General features: G+C 49.5%; 1 protein-coding gene across 1 annotated transcript in view; it reads right to left on the bottom strand.

Moving 5' to 3' along the window:
* Positions 1-19,084, bottom strand: part of HIF3A (hypoxia inducible factor 3 subunit alpha) — a 45,640-nt gene that overhangs the window by 4,217 nt on the left and 22,339 nt on the right. Inside the window, exons 3-12 of the mRNA XM_056847027.1 lie at positions 18,009-18,154; positions 15,312-15,396; positions 12,607-12,716; positions 9,745-9,959; positions 6,471-6,577; positions 3,925-4,072; positions 2,362-2,522; positions 2,030-2,265; positions 1,523-1,618; positions 380-750 (exon numbers count right to left, since the gene is read on the bottom strand). Coding sequence (XP_056703005.1) covers positions 380-750; positions 1,523-1,618; positions 2,030-2,265; positions 2,362-2,522; positions 3,925-4,072; positions 6,471-6,577; positions 9,745-9,959; positions 12,607-12,716; positions 15,312-15,396; positions 18,009-18,154 — 1,675 coding nt within the window. The remainder of the gene's footprint in view (positions 1-379; positions 751-1,522; positions 1,619-2,029; positions 2,266-2,361; positions 2,523-3,924; positions 4,073-6,470; positions 6,578-9,744; positions 9,960-12,606; positions 12,717-15,311; positions 15,397-18,008; positions 18,155-19,084) is intronic.

Below are 19,084 nucleotides of genomic sequence, written 5' to 3'. Positions count from 1 at the left end.
AAAAGTATCCAGGAGTGAGAGAAAAGTTCTTTTCTACCAGAACCCCAACCTGAACAGAGCACCCCACAAGATTAGAGAGGCAGTAACAAAGCAAAATCTCACCTCTCCCCATTTGTAAGTAGCTCCATGAGAAGAGACTAGGAATGCGCACACAGAAGCCAAAAAATTGTGTGTGGGAAATATAGTGGAGCTCACCGCTCAAGGCTAGCACTCAGATAATGTGGGGATATCCTAGTCTGATTTATAGGGCAAGAGGGAGCTCCTTTCTCCTGCTTCCAGGACAGGGGCGAAAACTGGAACTGCATTTTCAACGGACCTGCTTAGTCTCAATTCAGAATTTGCTCCCACGCCTCCCTTCTGTACAAGCAAATCCCCTCACCTCTTCCGACCACCCAAGGGCAAAGAGGCCACTGGATTGGTCCCTTCCTCCAGCCCGTGAATCTTTACGGATGCCACCATCTCCACCACCTGCCCTGCATCGCACTGGTCACTTCCTGGCGGCTGGGCAGGGCGGGGCTGGCTCAGGCTGGTATCGCTGCCCCAGCGAGGAAGGCTGGTCGATTCAGGCGGGCGGGGAGACACCCCATGGAAGCTTCTGGAACGGGGCCTCGGAGGAGGCGAGGTTGGCCGGGTTCCTGAGTCCCTCCGTTTTTCAGCCAGCCACGGCGGGTGCTCCGTGCTGCTCAGCTGGAAGTCATCGTCCATTGAGATGTAGGGAGCCAGCATCTCTAAGTCCAGGCCTTCATAATCCTGCAGGGGGCAGCAGAGAGCTCTCAGCAACAATGGATACAAACAGCAAAATGACTTTACGGGGCAAGAGAATTCTCCAGCAGATTCGCTTAACCTGAATTTGTTTGCAAAACATTTTTTAAATTAAGTTCTCGTTGGATGAATGGTGTGTCTTTTAAAAAAAAAAACCCACCCCATTTCTAAAGAAAAACAATAAAAAAATAACAAAATTATGGGTGCTGTTGAAGTAAGAGAAGGGAACACAATAACATCACTGCCACAAAACTGATCCACTAAATCAGTGATTCCCAATCTTTTTTCCACTTGATAGCCCATTTCCATAAATTGTACCCTTCATATTACCAAAATATTTGTAATTAATATAGTTGCTGTTATTGTCAATTTATATTTCCACCATTATTCATTTCTCCCCCACGTACCCCTACATCTCCTGGTTTGTACCCCTGGGGCTACATGAACCCCAGGTTGGGAATCACTGCACTAAATCCTAACACTGTCCTTCAAAGTCTGCATTTCAAAAATATTTTAACATGTCCATCAAATTTGTGTAACCGCCCCACCCTCCAACTCTTTAATATACTCTGAAATACAACCCCCTAAGGGGAGGAGTGGAGACATCTAAATCAGCAGCAATGTCCACCTCTGATTATTGTTTTAAGGCTTGATTTTATTGACAGTTTTATTGTTATTTTTATATGCTGTAAAGTTTTTTAAATGATGTTATCCGCCCTAAGGGCAGACTAAAAATATGAAAAACAATATAAATAAATACCTGCAGTGCTGTCTCCATCGACTGAGGCTCCTTGTTGGCAGCAAAGAGCTTTTGGACATTCTCCATGTCTAAAAGGAGTTCATCTGGCAGCTCAGTCTGGAGAAAGAGGAGAAGGAAGCAGAGCAGAGGTGAGACCCTTAAGGACTAGGAACTTTGCTTCCCACCTTGACCTGTCTTTACCATAGCAAGACAGTGCCAAGGTCTTTCAACACACTTCTTAGGGCATCCTCTATACAACCCATTTCTTACAGGTAAACTTCACCACAAGGTGAGAAAAGTACACAAGGGGAGAAACGTACACCTCTGCAACACATTCTTGTTCTTCAGCCATAGTGGTACAGCCCTTCCTTCTCCCTCTTAAAGTATCCCATGTGGTACAGTCCACACAACACACCTGTGAAGTAATACCACATTCCTCCTCCCCCCCAATGACAAAGAATGATGAGACCGTCCTCCAGTCCACCTGCTCACACGTACCCCAGCTGTCTCTTCCAACAGTTTTCGAACTGGGCTACTATTTCCAGAAGTGTTCCTGACAGCCACAGCGGGTTTGGGAACCGGCACCGGGGGCCGTGCCCGCTGAGCTCCTCCTCCTGTTGGGCTCTGAGCTCCAGGAGTGTCGAAGATCGGGCCCAGGAGTTTCTGGAGATCCGGGCTGCAGAAACGTTTGGGGTCCAGCTGCAACTCCTCCTCACTGATGTTGGCAGGACGCAGGAAGGCCAGGACCTTGGGACCACGCAACTCTGGGAGGGAGGATGCAGCAGAGTCATGGCTGGGCCCTCGCTCCCCCCCCCCCCCCGCTCTCTGGTGTTCAAGCCCTCCCCCCAATACCTCCATACCGAAGCTGAGGTTGATGATGGTGTCTCCGCCGTTGGGGTCAAGCTCCTCCAGGCTCCCATCAGAGTCCAAGCCCTCGAGGGAGGGCGGGGGCAGGCGGCGGTGTTCTCCTTGCCGGTCGGTCTGTTCCAGGGACAGCACCAAGCCCGCCTCCTCCACCTGGCTGTAGGAGGCCAAGATGGCTGTCAGTGGGTCATTGTCCTGACTGCTCTAGGCAACCCTGAGCTGGTAGGGCCTGGGCTGCCAGGACAGGGGGTTTAGCTTAGGGGGGTTGGAGAAGGAAAGGAAAATGACAGCTCCTTGGACTGGCAGTTTCCAGGTGGGTAGCTGTGTTGGTCTGCAGTAGAGCAGTCCAGGAGTAACTTAGGTCTTTTATGCATGGCTGTTTCACTTGCCATTACTCCTTCGATGACCTCAGGTCTTTGTTTGGATTATGCACGCCGTTTCCGACTGTCAGAGGTCGCCTCGCTCTCCCCCTGAATTTCCCCACATTTTGCCCATGTTTTCAATGCGGGCAAAACGTGGGGAAAGGCAGGGGAAGAGCAAGGTGATCTCTGACAGTCTGAAACAGCATGCATAATCAACGCAAAGACCCGAGGTCGTCAGAGGGGTGGCGGTGAGTGTTTCAGTCATGCATTAAAGGCCTAGAGACCAACATGATTTTCAGGGTATAAGCTTTCAAAAGCTCCTTTTGTAAGATATGAAAAGAGCATTGACTTGCAAAAGCTTACTCCCTGGAAAATCTTATTGGTCTTCAAGGCGTTCCTGGGCTTGAACCTTGCTCTTTCACTGGCAGCAGCTCTCCAAGGTTTCCATGAAAGAAAGCGAAGAATTTGCTTGCGTCCCCCCACCCCACCCCGCTTGAGTCAGTTCAACTCCCGCATCCACTGTGACAACAACCCCCTAACCGGGACTGATCTTTCACTGCCCTTTGTTATCTATCTGTCACATTTTTAACCAAACCCTTTCTCAAAGTGGCGTACATGGTTATTTTCACAGCAAACCTAAGAAGACAGCTGGGTTGCGTGTGTGTGATTGGCCCGAGATCACCCAGCGGGTTTCACAGCAGAGTGGGGATTTCCCAGGCTCCCCTGCAGCATCGGATTTGCTGCTGTTGGAAAAAGGATGCCGGGCTCAACCGTCTGATTCTGCAAGGGTATTCTTACATTCTTATGAGCCTGGCTACCTCACAAGCATTGCACGGTCTCCCTGGAACAGATTGCGGCACATTTGGAAATTTGGAAGAGGGTGGTGAGCGCCACCCCAGAATGACTGCCACAGGAGGTGGAGCTGAATTAATACCTCCCTCCTCACACCTCCCAGGGAGAAGGAAAACATGAAAGGGAAATAAACTACACAATGCCCAAGGAAAGGCTGTGTCTCCAGCAGAAAAAGTCTTTCATTTGAATAAGGGCAGCCAATAACAAGGCCTGCCTTACAATGGCCCCGCCCACTTTCTGAAAAGCTCAGCAGGTGCCAGGGAAAGGATTGGTGGGCCCCATGGCGCCCATGGGCACCATGTTGGGGAATCCTGCTTTAGACACCATCCCCTCCCGAAATCTGACCTCAGGATGAAGTGGACACAGACGATGCTCTCAGGCTGGGAGTTTTTGCTGCTGGAGATGACGGTGGCCTGGGTCTGGGCCCACAGGTAGCCTCCATTCCTGGCCAGAAAACGGTACTGCCCGGTCACGGCCTGCCCCTTGCTCAGCACTACCGGAAGGAAGTGAAACACAGACAGTCTAGGACAGACAGACAGACGGATAAGCTGGGAGATAGGGGAGGAGACGGTAAGGCAGGGCAGGCTGCGCTCCCTCACTGTCCAGAAATTACCTGCTGCTAAAATTTTAACTTCCCCCAGAGACTGACAACCCACCCTTTCCCTCTGGATCTATCATAAATGTCAGGAATTGGTTTGTCATTCTGTTTTTGCATGGAATCCTGGGAGTTGTAGTCTTGTGGAAGATGACATCTGGCATCTGGCACAAAGGATTCTCTGCAGCTCAGCAGGCAACCATTTCTAGAAGCCTTTGGAGGAAGCCATGACATTTTAAATATGGGGATCAAATGTGTGGCAGATTGGCAGTGCAATCCTAAACAGAGTTACACCATTCTAAGATCACTGACTTCAATAGACTCAGGAGGGCATAGCCCTGTTCAGGATTGCACTGTAGGCCTAAGATGTCTGTTTTAGTATGTGTTTACTTCTGATTCTTGAGGGGTGCTAAATGCAAGAACCCCCCCACACACACACACAAAACCCCCACTTTATAAAGCTGCATTCTAAAGTTAAACAAAGTCCTTTTTCTGTTGTGTTCTCTTAAATATATTTGTCCCAACGCTTACCTGAACTTGCACACGTGCACCATTCTACCCAAAGGCTACCTACCGTTTAATCCTGCTAACACTGGTTTCAGATGAACCACTGAGGTGGTTTTGCCACTAAGGAGATGTCTAGGGACTGGCTGTGTGAAGGCTCCAACGGGTCATGGGCAGAGGGGGAGGGAGCAGCTCAACCCCCTCCCCGCCATCCACACTTCAAAGGAGATGCTCCAGGGTCTCACCACCTGCCTGGCATGATCAGGCCTTCATGCGGACAGGGCACCCTGCCAGAACCAGCACTCCACAGTAGCTCGGTCACCTTGTGGTTCATGACTAAACTCAGCATCAGCAAGGGTGGAAGGAAGGGAACTTAGAAGAAGAAGAATTGGTTTTTATACCCTGCTTTTCTCTACCTTTAAGGAGACTCCAAGTGGCTTACAATCACCTCCTGTTCCCCTCCCCACATCAGACACCTTGTGAGGTAGGTGGGGCTGAGAGAGTTCGGAGAGGACTGTGACTAGCCCAAGGTCACCCAGCAGGCTTCATGTGGAGTAGTGGGGAAACCAACCCAGTTCTCCAGATTACAGTCCACCGCTCTTAACCCTACTGGCTAGCTACTGACAAGATCGTAGGTCACAGGACATTTGGGGTGGGAGAGAGATGGGAGAAGAATCTGGGAGATATCTGGAAGACATCAGCCAACACCCTTCTGTTTCCTAAGCCCCCTCTTTCCCAATCTCTCCCTGCAGAACATTAAGGGCTAGAGGCTTGTTCTTTAAAGCACCTGCACAAAAGTAGAGACCGGCAGCAAGCTGAAGAAGCCAGCTTGTTTGCGTTAGAATGCCTGGCTTACAGACAGAACCACCACAGAAGGACACGGCATTAATAACCTTCATAGTTTTGCTCCAAGCCCCTTACCCCACACTAGCCAAATCCCAAAGTCCTGCCATCCATTGGGATAAACTCACAGCCTCCCTTCTATTGGAAGGAACAGAAGCAACGTTGCAGGAATGCCAAAAGCCACTCTTCTGACGAGCCCTTTAAACTGCGCCTTGGTTCGGGGCTACTCGCCTTCTGCATGCTTTGGAGACATCTCTCTCCAAGAAAATCATGATCCATGCAGCTAATGCAGATTAAAGCATTATTCTGCTTCTGCTGGCCATAGTGGGAAGGCGAATCGCCCTCTCTGGCTGCCAAGATTTCTCCAGACAGTACCCACGTAACTTCAAGCTCACTGCAGCCCTCATGAGGGCTAGAAGCTTAGCTTGCAGGAGCTAATACTCAAGGTTTATTTATTTTGTGACATATAGCCCGCAGAGGCCTGGCTCAGGGCGGGTAACTTCATTTAAAATACATCAATAGTGATAAGCAATAAAAGTAACAATAACTTTAAGTTAAAACAATAAAATCCCAATTAAAATAATCCTCAACTCACAAACTCAAGTGGCCCCTAAATTACACCCATATTCATGTTTGCCCGACAGGTTGCCCCCTCAAGATAACATACCCAAACCTAAAAAGGGGGGAGGGGGTGGGGAGGCCAGCAAGAGGATATCCTCAGCAGCCCTCAACGGTTCTCAGGACGTTCATTTCCACCCCGATATTCTGTTCTGCACCCTTCCAACGCCACCATAATGAGAACTTTTTCTTGTCTGCCGCTTTTGTTTTCTTGTTCTTTCTTTCTTTCGCTGGAAGGAGTGGTTTTATTTTCTGCAGATCAGAATGTTACCCTTCTAAAAAACCCAGGGGAGGAAGGAACAGGCCAGGAGCGGGGGCAGACATGACTTACAGGTGTTGATGCTCTTGCTGACAGAATCAGAGTCCAGGGCGTGGATGTACTCGTAGATGGAACAGCCCAGCAGGTCTTTGGGCGTGTACCCGGCCACCTCGGCAATCCTGCCCGGGGAGAGAGAGAGAGAGAGACAGCCAGAATGAGACACTAAAGCGGCTCTCCCAAGGCTGGGGTGTTATTGTTCCAGCTTGGACCTAAATTTACACCAGCCAGCACTGCCCTGCCAATAGGATCAGGCTTCTTAAAAGACATTCCTGTCATGGCCATGATCTCCCCTCTTGGCCATCCTGAACTGGAGGTGTGTGTCTGGGAATCACCAAGATTTCAAAACCGTGGCATGGGTCAGGGTGGGAGAGACTCACCACACTGCTGCTCATAAACCCCAGAACTCTCTGCCAAGGGACAGGAGTAGAAAAGAGCAAAAGTCTAGTATCCCCTTAAAGACTAATAAAATTTCTGGCAGGGTAGGAGCTTTCGTGAGTCACAGCTCAGCTCCTACCCTGCCAGAAAGCTCCTACCCTGCCAGAAATTTTGTTAGTCTTTAAGGGGCTACTAGACTCTTGCTTTTTTCTACTGCTACAGACAGACTAACATGGCGACCCATCGTGATCTATCTCCAAGGGATAGAAAACTGTGTGCCGTGCTGCCACCAAAGGGCCAGCAACATGGCATTGCCGGGAAACTGCCCAGTGCCTCCAGCCGGCTTGGGGACAGAGTCAGAGGTCTCTATGCAAGGAAAATTAAAAAAGACGTGCTGGAAAGGGGAAGTTCCAGATGCTGCAATACCTCTGACACCTGAGGAGGGCCGAAGGCAGACGAGGAGGCTGGCATTCCCTCCTCCTCAAGAAGCACGGGCTGAGGGATACCCCAGGGAGCACCCCCACCCCCACCCCGCTTGCTGGCTCCTAGAACCAAAGGAAACTCCCCTCATGCCTCCCAAGTAGCTGGGGGATCCATCTGTCTCTTGGCTTGGACGTTTATGTGCTCAGACATCTATCTCGCCCTTCCAATGGAGAACTCAGGGCAGCTCACAAAATAAATGCTCCACGGAACAGTTATATAACCAGGAGTCTTGGCAAACCTAAGAGGATGGTTATCAGAAACTTGGAAAGATGGTAACAAGGATGACATTTTCTGGGATTTTGCTGTTAGTGTAGCGAAGACTTTTATGTTGGTTAATGTTTGCTTGGAATGTGAGTATATTCATCAATTGTGAATGACTGTACATTAATTTTGTATGAGACCAACTCAAATGCTATGTATTACCAGCATAGAATAAACATATTTGGGGGGGGGGGGGAGGGAAGAAACCTGGAAAGATGGATTTGGCTCTTCCCTTGGCTGTGATCAGTTAAAGGATTTTAGTGGCAGCGATGGAAGACAGAAAACAGGGTTTCACCAACTGCTGTAAACAGAGATGTGTTCTTATTAATAATAGATGTCTTTTAAAAATGATTATTTTATATGAGGCACCTTAAGAATTGAACACATGAAGCTGCCTGGCTTATACTGAATCAGACCCTTGGTCCATCAAGGTCACTAGAGTCTACTCCGGATGGCAACGGCTCCCCAGGATCTCAGGCTGAGGTCTTTCACATCACCTTCTACCTGGTCCTTTCAGCTGGAAAGGCTAGGGATTGAACCTGGGACCTTCTGCATGCCAAGAGCAGGCTCTGCCGCTGAGCCATGCCCCCTCCCCGAGGCCATGATGAAAAGGCAGTTTTGGAGAAGAAAAAGAAAAGGAGTTGGTTTTTATATGCCAATTTTTTCTACCTTTTAAGGAGAATCAAACCGGCTTAAAATCTCCTTCCCTTCCTCTCCCCACAACAGACACCTTGTGAGGTAGGTGGGGCTGAGAGAGCTCTAAGAAAACTGTCACTAGCCCATGATCACCCATCTGGCTTTATGTGGAGGAGTGGGGAAGCCAACCCAATTAGAGTCTGCCACTCATATGGAGTAGTGGAGAAACCAATCCAGAAGGTGCCACTTAGTAGACCAAATGATGAACATGATTCAGCAGTGTGATGCGGTAGCTAAAAAGGCAAATGCGATCTTGGGCTACATCAAAAAGGCAAATGCAATTTTGGGCTACATCAGTGTCCAGATCATGCGAAGTGATGGTATCACTTTACTGTGCTCTAGTTAGACCTCACCTAGAGTATTGTGTTCAGTTTTGGGCACCGCAATTTAAGAAGGATGTAGACAAGCTGGAACATGTCCAGAGGAAGGAACAAAGATGGTGAGGGGTCTGGAGACCAAGTCCTATTAGGAAAGGTTGAAGGAGCTGGGTATGTTTAGCCTGAAGAGGAGAAGACTGAGAGGGGATATGATAACCATCTTCAAGTACTTGAAGGGTTGTCATATGGAGGATGGTGCCGAGTTGTTTTCCGTTGCTCCAGAAGGTCAGACCAGAGCCAACGGGTTGAAATTAAATCAAAAGAGTTTCCGTCTAGACATTAGGAACAATTTTCTAACAGAGCGGTTCCTCAGTGAAACAGGCTTCCTCAGGAAGTGGTAAGCTCTCCTTCCCTGGAGGTTTTTAAGCAGAGGCTAGATGGCCATCTGTCAGCAATGCTGATTCTATGGCCCCAGGCAATTCATGAGAGGGAGGGCATCTTGGCCATCTTCTGGGCATGGAGTATGGGTCACTGGGGGTGTGGGGGGGAGGTAGTTGTGAATTTCCTGCATTGTGCAGGGCCTTGGACTAGATGACCCTGGTGGTCCCTTCCAACTCTATGATTCCAGATTGAAGTCCACCACTTTCAACCACTATACAACTATACTCTCCAGTGGGACAAAGAGCACCATGGAGCTAAAGGCAGGAGGGTTGGAATGTCTTCATCTGTTTACTGATTTATTTAGACCGTTGGAGCCCTGTCCATCCCTCCCTCAAGACCCCCAAGGTGGCTTACGATCCACTTTTTAAAAACAAAATCCAGCGCTGCAAAAACCACAGAAGCAGAAGGCAGAACATGGCTGCCTCCAGAAGACACAGAAAGCACATTAAGAAACCATCTGCAGCTAATGAAGCAGCATGTTGTTCAGGCCTCTCAAACAAGATTGTGTTACACGTTCAGCAGAAGGCCACGAGCGAAAGGAGGGCTCAGAGGCACGTCCTTGCCAAGGCATTCAAGAAAGACGGCTTGGCAGTATGGACAGAGGGCTTATGAGAAGAACCACCAGCAGGAGTGCCAGAGCATGTCTACACGGGAAAAAGGGGTCGCCCCTGGAGGCTCCAGTCCCAAAACGTTCCCAGCTGCCTTTGCCTCACCTCTCGTCACAGTAGGTGAACTTCATATCCATGGTGTGGCGACTGAGGAAGGTGCCGCTGTCCAGCGGGGTCTCGATGTTGGCGGGGTGCGGGATGGCCTCGCAGATCAGCACCAGGCAACGCAAGGGGGGCTCCGTGAAGCCCCCCTCCAGCTCCTTCTCGCCCGCCAGCTTGGCAGGCGCGTACGACCTCATGTGGCCGGCACAGTGCAGGACCTGTGGGGAGTGATGGGGCAGAACGACGGATGGACGGCAGCTGCTAGAGCCGCAGGGTTTGCTCAGCGACAGACACTTTAAATACATTCGCTCCATGTGGCCTTAATGATCGCTTGGACCTATTTCCTTTTTTACAAACTTTGCTCGTGTTTGAGGTTTACACATGGAATATCGCTCTCAGTTTGCTCTGGTCCCTTTCAGCATGTATTTCCCCACATGCATATAAGCTTGGATGATGCGATGAACTCTACCGCAGCCGGCAGCCGTCTACACTGCACGTGTTAATTGTATTTATGGCTTCATTGTCTCATATTGTAAGTCTTTAAATTGGGTTTGGGAGATTTTCCATGTTATCTTTATGTGCTTGTGTTTACTAATTGTTATGTATTTTATTTTACTCATTACAGACTTATGTGTCATAAAGGATAATTACTTCATTTCTGATGATAGCTACAGTAAGTCCCATGTAACCTGTTGTAAACAAGTTATATATAATTACTCTGTGATATCTGTACTAGCTATACTTCTGTTTATTGTTGAATTTCAAGGCTACAGTCCGAAGAAGGATATCGAAATGGGATACTAGCCAGCAAACCTGTCACTGTTGTGATTTTATGTTATATTATCAACACTTTTGCTTATTGCGTTTGCTCATTATTTGTGTAAAGTAATACATGTTTTGCAATTTATTTGAACTTTTGTTGTTAACTACTATTTTGTAATTCCTTGTAGGAGCTACAAGTGATTAGATAAACACTTTGTAACCTCTGTTGCTTTACACATTTTTTTCTCCATCAACAGACCCCACCATAAAGACCACAGAAGGTGTCATGTTTATTCTGGGTTAAAGATGCTACCTTGGTTGATTAATTTGGAAAGGTACATTTTAAATCAGTGAGGACCATCGCCAACTAGAGAGGCTGTGAATTAAGGGATATACCTTCCTTGTTTGTCCAGAAGCTATTTTGCTTCCAGTGTGTTGCTGGAAGGAAGAATGAAAAACAACTGAGAGGGTCTATGTTTCCAACAATCGGGGCTCCTTCTCCTCAATTAAATTACACTCTCTCATACTTCGGCAGAGGGTTCCCCAACATGGTGCCCGTGGGCGCCATCATGCCAGCCAATACTTTCCCTGGTGCCAGCCAAGTGTTTTAAGAAAATGGGTGGGGCTCGATGGGGCTCCTGCCCAGCAGGACTTCTGATTGATCACATTTAATCTGGTGGGCTGCACAGATTAAAATAACCACAGTTCTGGTTTCATTCTCTCACACTTTTCCAGGTTTTAAAAATATTAATCCTCTCGCCCCCCCTGCACTTGCACTTCCTGTGTCTGGGTGTGATTGGCTCAGCTTCCTGTAGCGGCCATTTAGTGGTCACGCCCACCAACCTGTGTCAGAACTCCAAAGATGCCCACAGGCTCAGAAAGGTTGGGGACCCCTGCGTTAACATCTCAGAAGGGCACTTGACTCGATGGCCGCTAATTTCTAAAAACATTTAGGAGCTATTCAGGAGCCCACATGGCTATGCAAGAGCTGGTATCTCTGGGGTTCTGAGGTCCCTCTTCTAAACCTACTATCCTCCGGCACCATGAACACCACAATTCTAGGACTACGTCACCATCCGGGCCCGGAATCCAGTATTGTAGCAACCAGGCGCCAACCCTGGGCTGGATCCACACATTGCTGGAAACGGCACCACTGCAGTGTTTCAGCTCCTGGATTTTCCTGTTTAGACAGAGGGCTAAAATCCAGGAGCTGGCTCATTACAAAGACGCGATATCCAATGATATGTGGATCTCACCCTGATCCACTTACTAGACCAGAGGGCCCCCAACCTTTTTAAGCCTCCAGGCACCTTTGGGACTTTGAGAAGGGTTGGGGACCCCAAAATGGCTACCAACAGGAAGCGGAGCCAAATGCAAAGCAGCTGCCGCAGGAGGTGGGGCTAAACTGAATACTTCCCTCCTCTCACCTCCTGAGAAGAAGGAAAGCCTGAAGGGGGAATGGAAATACACACCGGCTCAGGAAAGTCCCAGCTGCTTTCCAGTGCTCCAGTGGAAACCTTTTCATATGAATGAAGGCAGCAGCCAATAACTATCCTTGCCTTATAATGACCCCACCCTCTTTCTGAAAAGCTTGGTGGGCACCATGTTGGAGAACCTTATACTAGAGCATTAGGCTTGCCAATTGCCCGGTGGGGGCAGGCAACAGCCCGCCAATCCATAGAGTTTCAGCGGAGATTGCTAGAGCCCCCATGTCACTTCCGAGTAAACCCAGAAGTGATGTCGGCAACTCGTGCAAGGGCCGCAAGTGTCACGCGCCCCTAGCCACTCCCCCGTAAACTCCCGCCGGTGGAGCAAAGGGACCTGGCAACCCTATAGAGCGTGGAAACTGCTGGTTTTACTACAGTGGCTTTCCCCCTTACTGGCAATTTTCCAGAACCTTGTGCCCCACAGATACTCAAGCCGCCTCTAACTTCCATGGCAAAATACATTCTTGACCCTCCTCTTGGAGAGCGACGGCTGATCCGGAGCCCTGTTTCCATGGAGTCCCCCCACCGACCACCCTTTTCCTCGCCCACCTTCTCCCCCCCCCCGTGATATCTGTACAGCGCCAAGCGCGCTCCCCCCGCCCCCAGCTGCACTCACTTTCCAGGTGGCAGACTTGAGGTTGACAGTGCGCCCCCTGGTGGTCAGGGTGCTCTTCATGCGCAAGGAGAAACTGCGCTCGGTCTTCACTTCCTTCTTCTTTGAAAAACCTGCGGAGGTCGAGGGATCGGAAAGGTCCGTAAAGAACCGGGGCAGGAAGAAGGCAAAGGGAAGAGGAACGAGGAGTAACAGGCAAGCGGGTTTGGCTTCTCTTCTTGACACAAACTGGAGATTGGCAAAGCTTGGTTAACTAAGGAGCTGCTTGTTCTATCAGCTCCAATATCCAGGGAACTTTTAACAGCCCTAATAAGCAAAAACAGATCCCTGCCCCAAGGAGATTACACATCTCGATTGTGACACAAGGGGAGAGAGGCAAGGGATGAAGAGAAGGATCCCAAACTTCCTGGCGTAGCTAGGGTTGCCAAGTGCCAGGTGGTGGCGGGCAAACCCCTGCCAATCCACCTGGCTGCCTGCCGACCAACTGAGGGCCGGCAGGCAACGCGTGCATGCACGCCTGCCCGAGGCACCGCATCGCAAGGGGCCATTTTACACTCAAACTCCTAGTTTGAGTGGTAAAAGACCCATTGTGATGCGGCACTTCTGGGTGTAAAACGCATCGCAAGAGGCCGTTTACCGCTCCTTGTTTGAGTGGTAAAGGAAGACCCCATTGCGATGCAGCACTTCCAGGTGTAAACCGGAAGTGCCGCAATCGCGTTGGAATGTGCACGCGCGATCTCACAAACACCAGGAAAACCTTCCGCCGGAGCAGAGGAGGGACCTGGTAAGCCTAGGCGTAGCCCAAACACGGAACCTTGATTCAAGCTCTAGCAACTCTGCTTAGAGTTAAGAGTGGTCAGACTAGGATTTGAGTTCTGTGGGATGCAGTGGTTAGAGCAGGGGTCCCCAACATGGTGCCTGTGGGCGCCAAGACGCCAGCCAACACCTTTTCAGGTGCCCACCAAGTGTTTTTAGGAAGTGGGTGGGGCCAGGGAGGGCTTTTGCCAAGCAGGCTCTGATTGGCTGTGCAGTTCTTTTTAAATGTTGCTTTGGCAGCAGCTGCCACCACAGCACAGGGATCTGCCCTGTGTTACTGAAGTTAGGCCGTGGCGATCGTTTTGCGGCTGGCTCTGCCTCCTGCAGCGGCCATTTTGTTGCTGCGCCCACCATGTCATGTCAGAATTCCAAATGTGCCCGCAGGCTCAAAAAGGTTATGGAGACCTTGGTTCAACTCCCCCCTTAGCCATGAAGCGTACTGGGTGATCTTGGGCCAGTCACACACACACACACACAAACTCTCTGCCAACGTAGGCAGGATAAAATGGAGAAGGGGAGAAACATGGAGGCCCTCCTGGAGGTAAAAATGAGGCACACAGATGAATCCATCTTATGGAGCCGATGCTGGGGGGAAAGAAACTCTTCTCTGACTGCGACCCTGCAGAACATATGCCTGTCAGAACATATGAACCAATGGTCCAACTCTTTTTAAGACAGCTTTGTAAGACCGAGACAGGGGAAGAGTCCCCGTGACTGCAGCTACGTCACACACTGTGAAGGCTTGGTTTAAGTGGTCCGCAAGGACTACGCAATTGCAGCAGAGAAAAAGGTGAGATTTCAAGAACAATGGGGGGGAGCCATCCTGCGGGTGTCCTGGAAGCCTATTCCAGGAGCGAGAGATTAAAGGTAGTGGGGGGGGGGGGACAAAAGCTCAAAAGCAGGCATGTATGTTGGTGACCTTGAACAAAGGAAGTTGCATAAGGGAATCAGCATTGGCCTACCCATGCCTCTGCGACAGGGTTGCCAACCTCCAGGTGGGGCCTGGAGATCTCCCAGAATTACAACAGATCTCCAGACTACAGAGATCAGTTCCCCTGGAGAAAAATGGCAGCTTTGGAGAGCGGACTCTACGGCATTGCACCCTGCTGAGGGCCCTCCCCTCTCAAGCTCCACCCACCACAAGCCCTACCCCCTAAATTTCCAGGCATTTCCCAACCCGGAGCTGGCTCTGCAAGTGCCATGTGAAGAGGGAAGCTAGCACAGGAAGCCACCTAGCCAGACGAGCTGCTGTTCTCCAGGGTCTGATGCAGGCAGGGGCCTTTCCCAGAAAACTGCTACCCGCGAGTCTTTAACTGGAGATGCCAGGGAGCGCACTGGGGACTTCTGGCACACCAAGGTGCGCAGCCACTGAGCCACGGCTCCTCCTCATGGACAGAAACAAGATGGTTTCATGCGGTGTAAAAGGAAGAGCAGACATTGAGAAGGCTATTTTGGAGAACAGCCCCACTCCCACTTGGCTATAGCATTTATCAGTGTATTCCAGGAATGAAACGTGTGCGTGCATTTAATTTTTTAAAAATGCTAACGTTTATTTGCACAGTTGATGGGAGTGCTAGAAAGGAATGGGACTGTGTAGAAAGGTTAACGGGGAGTTGCTGCAGGTATTTCTTTCCCCAAGATTCAAGCTTTGCGCATTACTACAATCTAGTGTATTATGTCTTCTGAGAAATAAAACAAACACTATTTTAGAAATAAAATTAAAAAAGCATTATTGAAACCCTCCAGATGGTATGTCTCGTAAAGGACTGCATCCAAGGAGAGGCCCCACGCTGACACGTTTGTATCAGTCCCACAGACAGGGGTGCTTCGGCCCTCCCCTTTACTACCCACAATGGGTACACACAGGAAATACGGCTGCGTGCAGAACTCACCCTGCCTGGGGCTCAGTACATCTTGAAGCTCTTCCTGATCGCAGGGATGAATGAAATCAAAGACGCTGTGCCCAATGAGCTCCAGCTAGTGGAAGGAAAGGGGAAAAAAGAATCAGGGAGATGGGAGGAGGTCGGAGGCATCAGACATGAAGCCACATGCAAAAACATGTGCCAAGGAGAGCATCTGTGCCAAGAGCTCACTGATTGGTTGGGGCTCCCTGGAGGCAGCCAATCAGGAATCCCACCCCCTCCCTGTGTTCCCTTCCCGTCTTCCCACGTATGTCATTAAGAACTTTAAAGCCAAGTCACATATTGAAAAGAAAACGTCCTCAGAAGGCATTTGATCGGCAGCAGAGAAGAATGCATTTCAATTACAAAAGGGAAGTTGAAGAAGAAGGAAAAAATATACGGTAAAGAAGAATGTTTTGCAGAATACTCAAGCAACACATTAAAATCAAATATAATTGCTCCGTTTCAAAGGAAAAGCAGCGTTGGTGGATTTTGAAGCGTAAATGGGAGCATTTGAACATTGCTTGGGTAATGCAGTCTTCCTTGGAGGGTAGGATTATCATTCAGGGGGGAAAATGCGGCCACTGCGCTTTAAATTTTCCAGTAGAACGAACAGGTCAATTAAAAAATCAATTTGCAGTTTGGGGGAAAAAATAATAAGGTTCTCTGAAACACACAGAGAAAAATGCCAGAACTAATAGGCTGAAAGAGCTTTTTGTGTGTGCTTTTTTTTTCAATCTACAAAAGTTTCCAATGCTCAGAAATAGAAATAATGAGAATGTGTTCACTGCAATCCTAAGAAGAGTTACTCCAGTCAAAGCCCATTGAAATTAATAGGCATAGACTGGAGTAACTCTTTTTTAGGATTGCACTGTAAGCCACAAGTGTTCTATTTTGTATTTGATACTTCCCCCACCCCCCAAAAGGACTCCTAAATGCAATATTCCACCACTTGGGGCGCGAGACCATTATCCGTATTAACTGGCAGATCCTTGATCAGATCTCTCAACATGTAAAGGCAGTCATGGTGGGGGGGGGTGTATTTAAGAAACTGTGTTGCTAGGTTGGGAGGGGTAGAATTAACACTTTCTCTCGTGCTATTTGGCAGACAGAAACTGGCTTCCCCAAGCTACTACCCCGGAAGAAAAAATACACGCACACACACCCATAATCGCTACAGCCCTAATCCAAAATAGGATCCACCATGACAGCTTTTTTAAAGTACACATTAGAGGATCTCATCCCAGGTCCCCGAAACATGTAACATGGCCTTGCGGCAACTGGGATAAGATTTCATTCACTCAGCCCTGGTTATGGTTCAGCTGCCCTCAGCCGAGGAGGAACGGCTGTCTTCTCAACCCCCTGCTGCCTGCCCAAAATAACCCAGTCGTGGGGAAGTACCCTTATCATCCACCAGGAAAAGCAAAATGGGTCTCTGGGGCTGAAGGGTTCACAGAACACAGAGAAAGCCAAGAGACCAGTGCGGCTGCATGTCTGCCCCCGAACTCTGCCCCATCCCCAAGAGTCAGCGCAGCAGAACATGGTATAATTGCTGGACTAGAAACAGGCAGACTTGGTTTCAGATCCCCACTGAGTGATCTTGGGCTGGTCTTTCTCCCTCAGCCTGTAACCCAACCTCACAGGGTTGTTGTGTGGACAAAATAAATAGGAACAGAAGCATGCATACCACCCTAAGCTCCTTGGAGCCCAGTTTAGAAAAGAGACAACTAAGGGAGGACACAAGATTATGCACGGGGTGGAGAGTGTTGACGATGAGAACTTTTTCTCCTTCTCCCAAAATACTAAAACTCAAAGGCACCCAGTGAAGCTGATGGGCAGCAGATCCAGGACAGACAAAAGGAAATACTTCTTGACACAAAGAGGGATTAAAATGTGGAATTCGCTGCCAGAGGATATAGTGATGGCCACAGGCACAGACGGCTTTAAAAGGGGATTGGACAGGTTCATGGAGGAGAGGTCTGTCAGTGGCTACTAGCAATGGTGACAAAAGGAAACCTCTACATTCAGAGGCAGTCAACCTCTGAATCCCAGTGCCAGGAAGAAACATCAGGGGAAGGCATTGGCCTCTATGCCCTGTTGTCGGTCCTCCAGAGTAACAGTTGGCCACTGTGTAAAACAGGATGCTGAACCAGATGGGCCACCAATCTGACCCAGCAGGGCTCTTCTGATGTTCTTATGAGGTCAGCTAGGTAGCTTCAACTCAAAGCCACCTCAAGTGCTGACGGTAGGGTTGCCAACCTCCAGGTAGTAGCTGGAGATCTCCTGCTATTACAACTGATCTCCAGCCGATAGAGATCAGTTCACCTGGAGAAAATGGCCACTTTGGCAACTGGACTCTATGGCATTGAAGTCCCTCCCCTCCCCAAACTCCGGCCTCCTCAGGCTCCGCCCCATAAACCTCCTGCCGGTGGCAAAGAGGGACCTGGCAACGCTAGCTGGTGGTATAGAAGCCATGTTCCAGCTCAGACCACTAGGCACATGGTCCCCATGCTGCTGCAAATCCAAATTCCAGCGTGCCCAGCCATGGTGCAAGCTTCCCCTCTGCTGCCTGTCTCGGCCATGTGTTTCCCACCAGCGTGGCAGAACTCCAAAAGAGGCAAGAAGCAGAAGCAGCCTAGCCTCTGCCCTCCTTCCACCCTGCCCAGGTGGCTTGAAGGCTGCCCTCACCTGACTGAGGCCCAGGTGTTTGTTGACATTCTCGGAAAGGTAGATCATGTCACCCTCTTCTGTCAGGACCATGAGGAAGCCGTCCAGGGCCTTCAGGTAATAGGCATCCACCTGCTCCTCTGCTTCCACTTCCTTTTTCCAGTCTCCTGCAACAGAGCAGCGCAAGTGAGCTGCTGTGAGGAATGGTGGGATTCATGGATCAGTGACTCATGCCTCGCACGGAGCCGCCACCCCCGGATCCAAAAAACACCCTGATCCCAAGACTGCATCTGGATGAACACAAGCTTCATCCTGCTTTCCCAGGACAAAGTTCTTGAAAGAAAGGCTCCGTCCTGCAACAAGGAAACCGGTTAGATCAGAGGTCCCCAACATGGTGCCCTTGAGCACCATCCAATACCTTTCCTGGTGCTCACCAAGTGTTTTTAGAAAGTAGGGAGGGCCAGGTGAGGCTTTCGCCCACCAAGGCTTCTGATTGGCTAGGGGAAGTTTGATTGGCTATGCAGATTTCTTTCAAAAAATTGCTTTGGCAGCAGCTGCCACCACAGCACAAGGATCTTCACTGTGTGACTGAAGATAAGCTGTGGCAGCCATTCTGTGGCTGTACCCATCATGCTGTGTAAGAATGCCAAAGGTGCCCACAGGCTCAAAAAGTGTCAGCTCAGAGCACCACTGTGCGCAGAGCTTTGCAAAGTAACAAAACAATAGGAGCTTACAATAAAAGGGGGAAAAAACCCAGTCAAGGCTACAGAGGGAGGAGGAGGAGGAGGAGGAGGAGGTGTGGAGGGTAAACTGGGAAAGAACGTGCATTCAGTTGCACAGACACCGGCTTCATTTCAGGAGAAGATGGAGACAAAGAGGTTATGCTTAAGATGTTCATAGAAAAGGTGGGTTTGGGAGAGGAAATTTAAAGAAGTGAGAGGGGACATCACGCAGGTATTCCGGGAGCTACAACCCAGGTTCCATGGTTAAGAATTCCCCATGCACTTTCCAGCTTTTCATGACAGTCATAAGGTCTAGAAACCTGAGGGACCTTGGGGCTTCAAAAGAAGGGTTAGGGGCACCAATTCATTTGCAGG

This window comes from Euleptes europaea, chromosome 3 (assembly GCF_029931775.1).
Source record: "Euleptes europaea isolate rEulEur1 chromosome 3, rEulEur1.hap1, whole genome shotgun sequence".
In the NCBI taxonomy this organism is placed as follows: domain Eukaryota; kingdom Metazoa; phylum Chordata; class Lepidosauria; order Squamata; family Sphaerodactylidae; genus Euleptes; species Euleptes europaea.
Note: the sequence above shows the minus strand (reverse complement) of the source record. Positions and strands in the feature narration are given on the sequence as shown.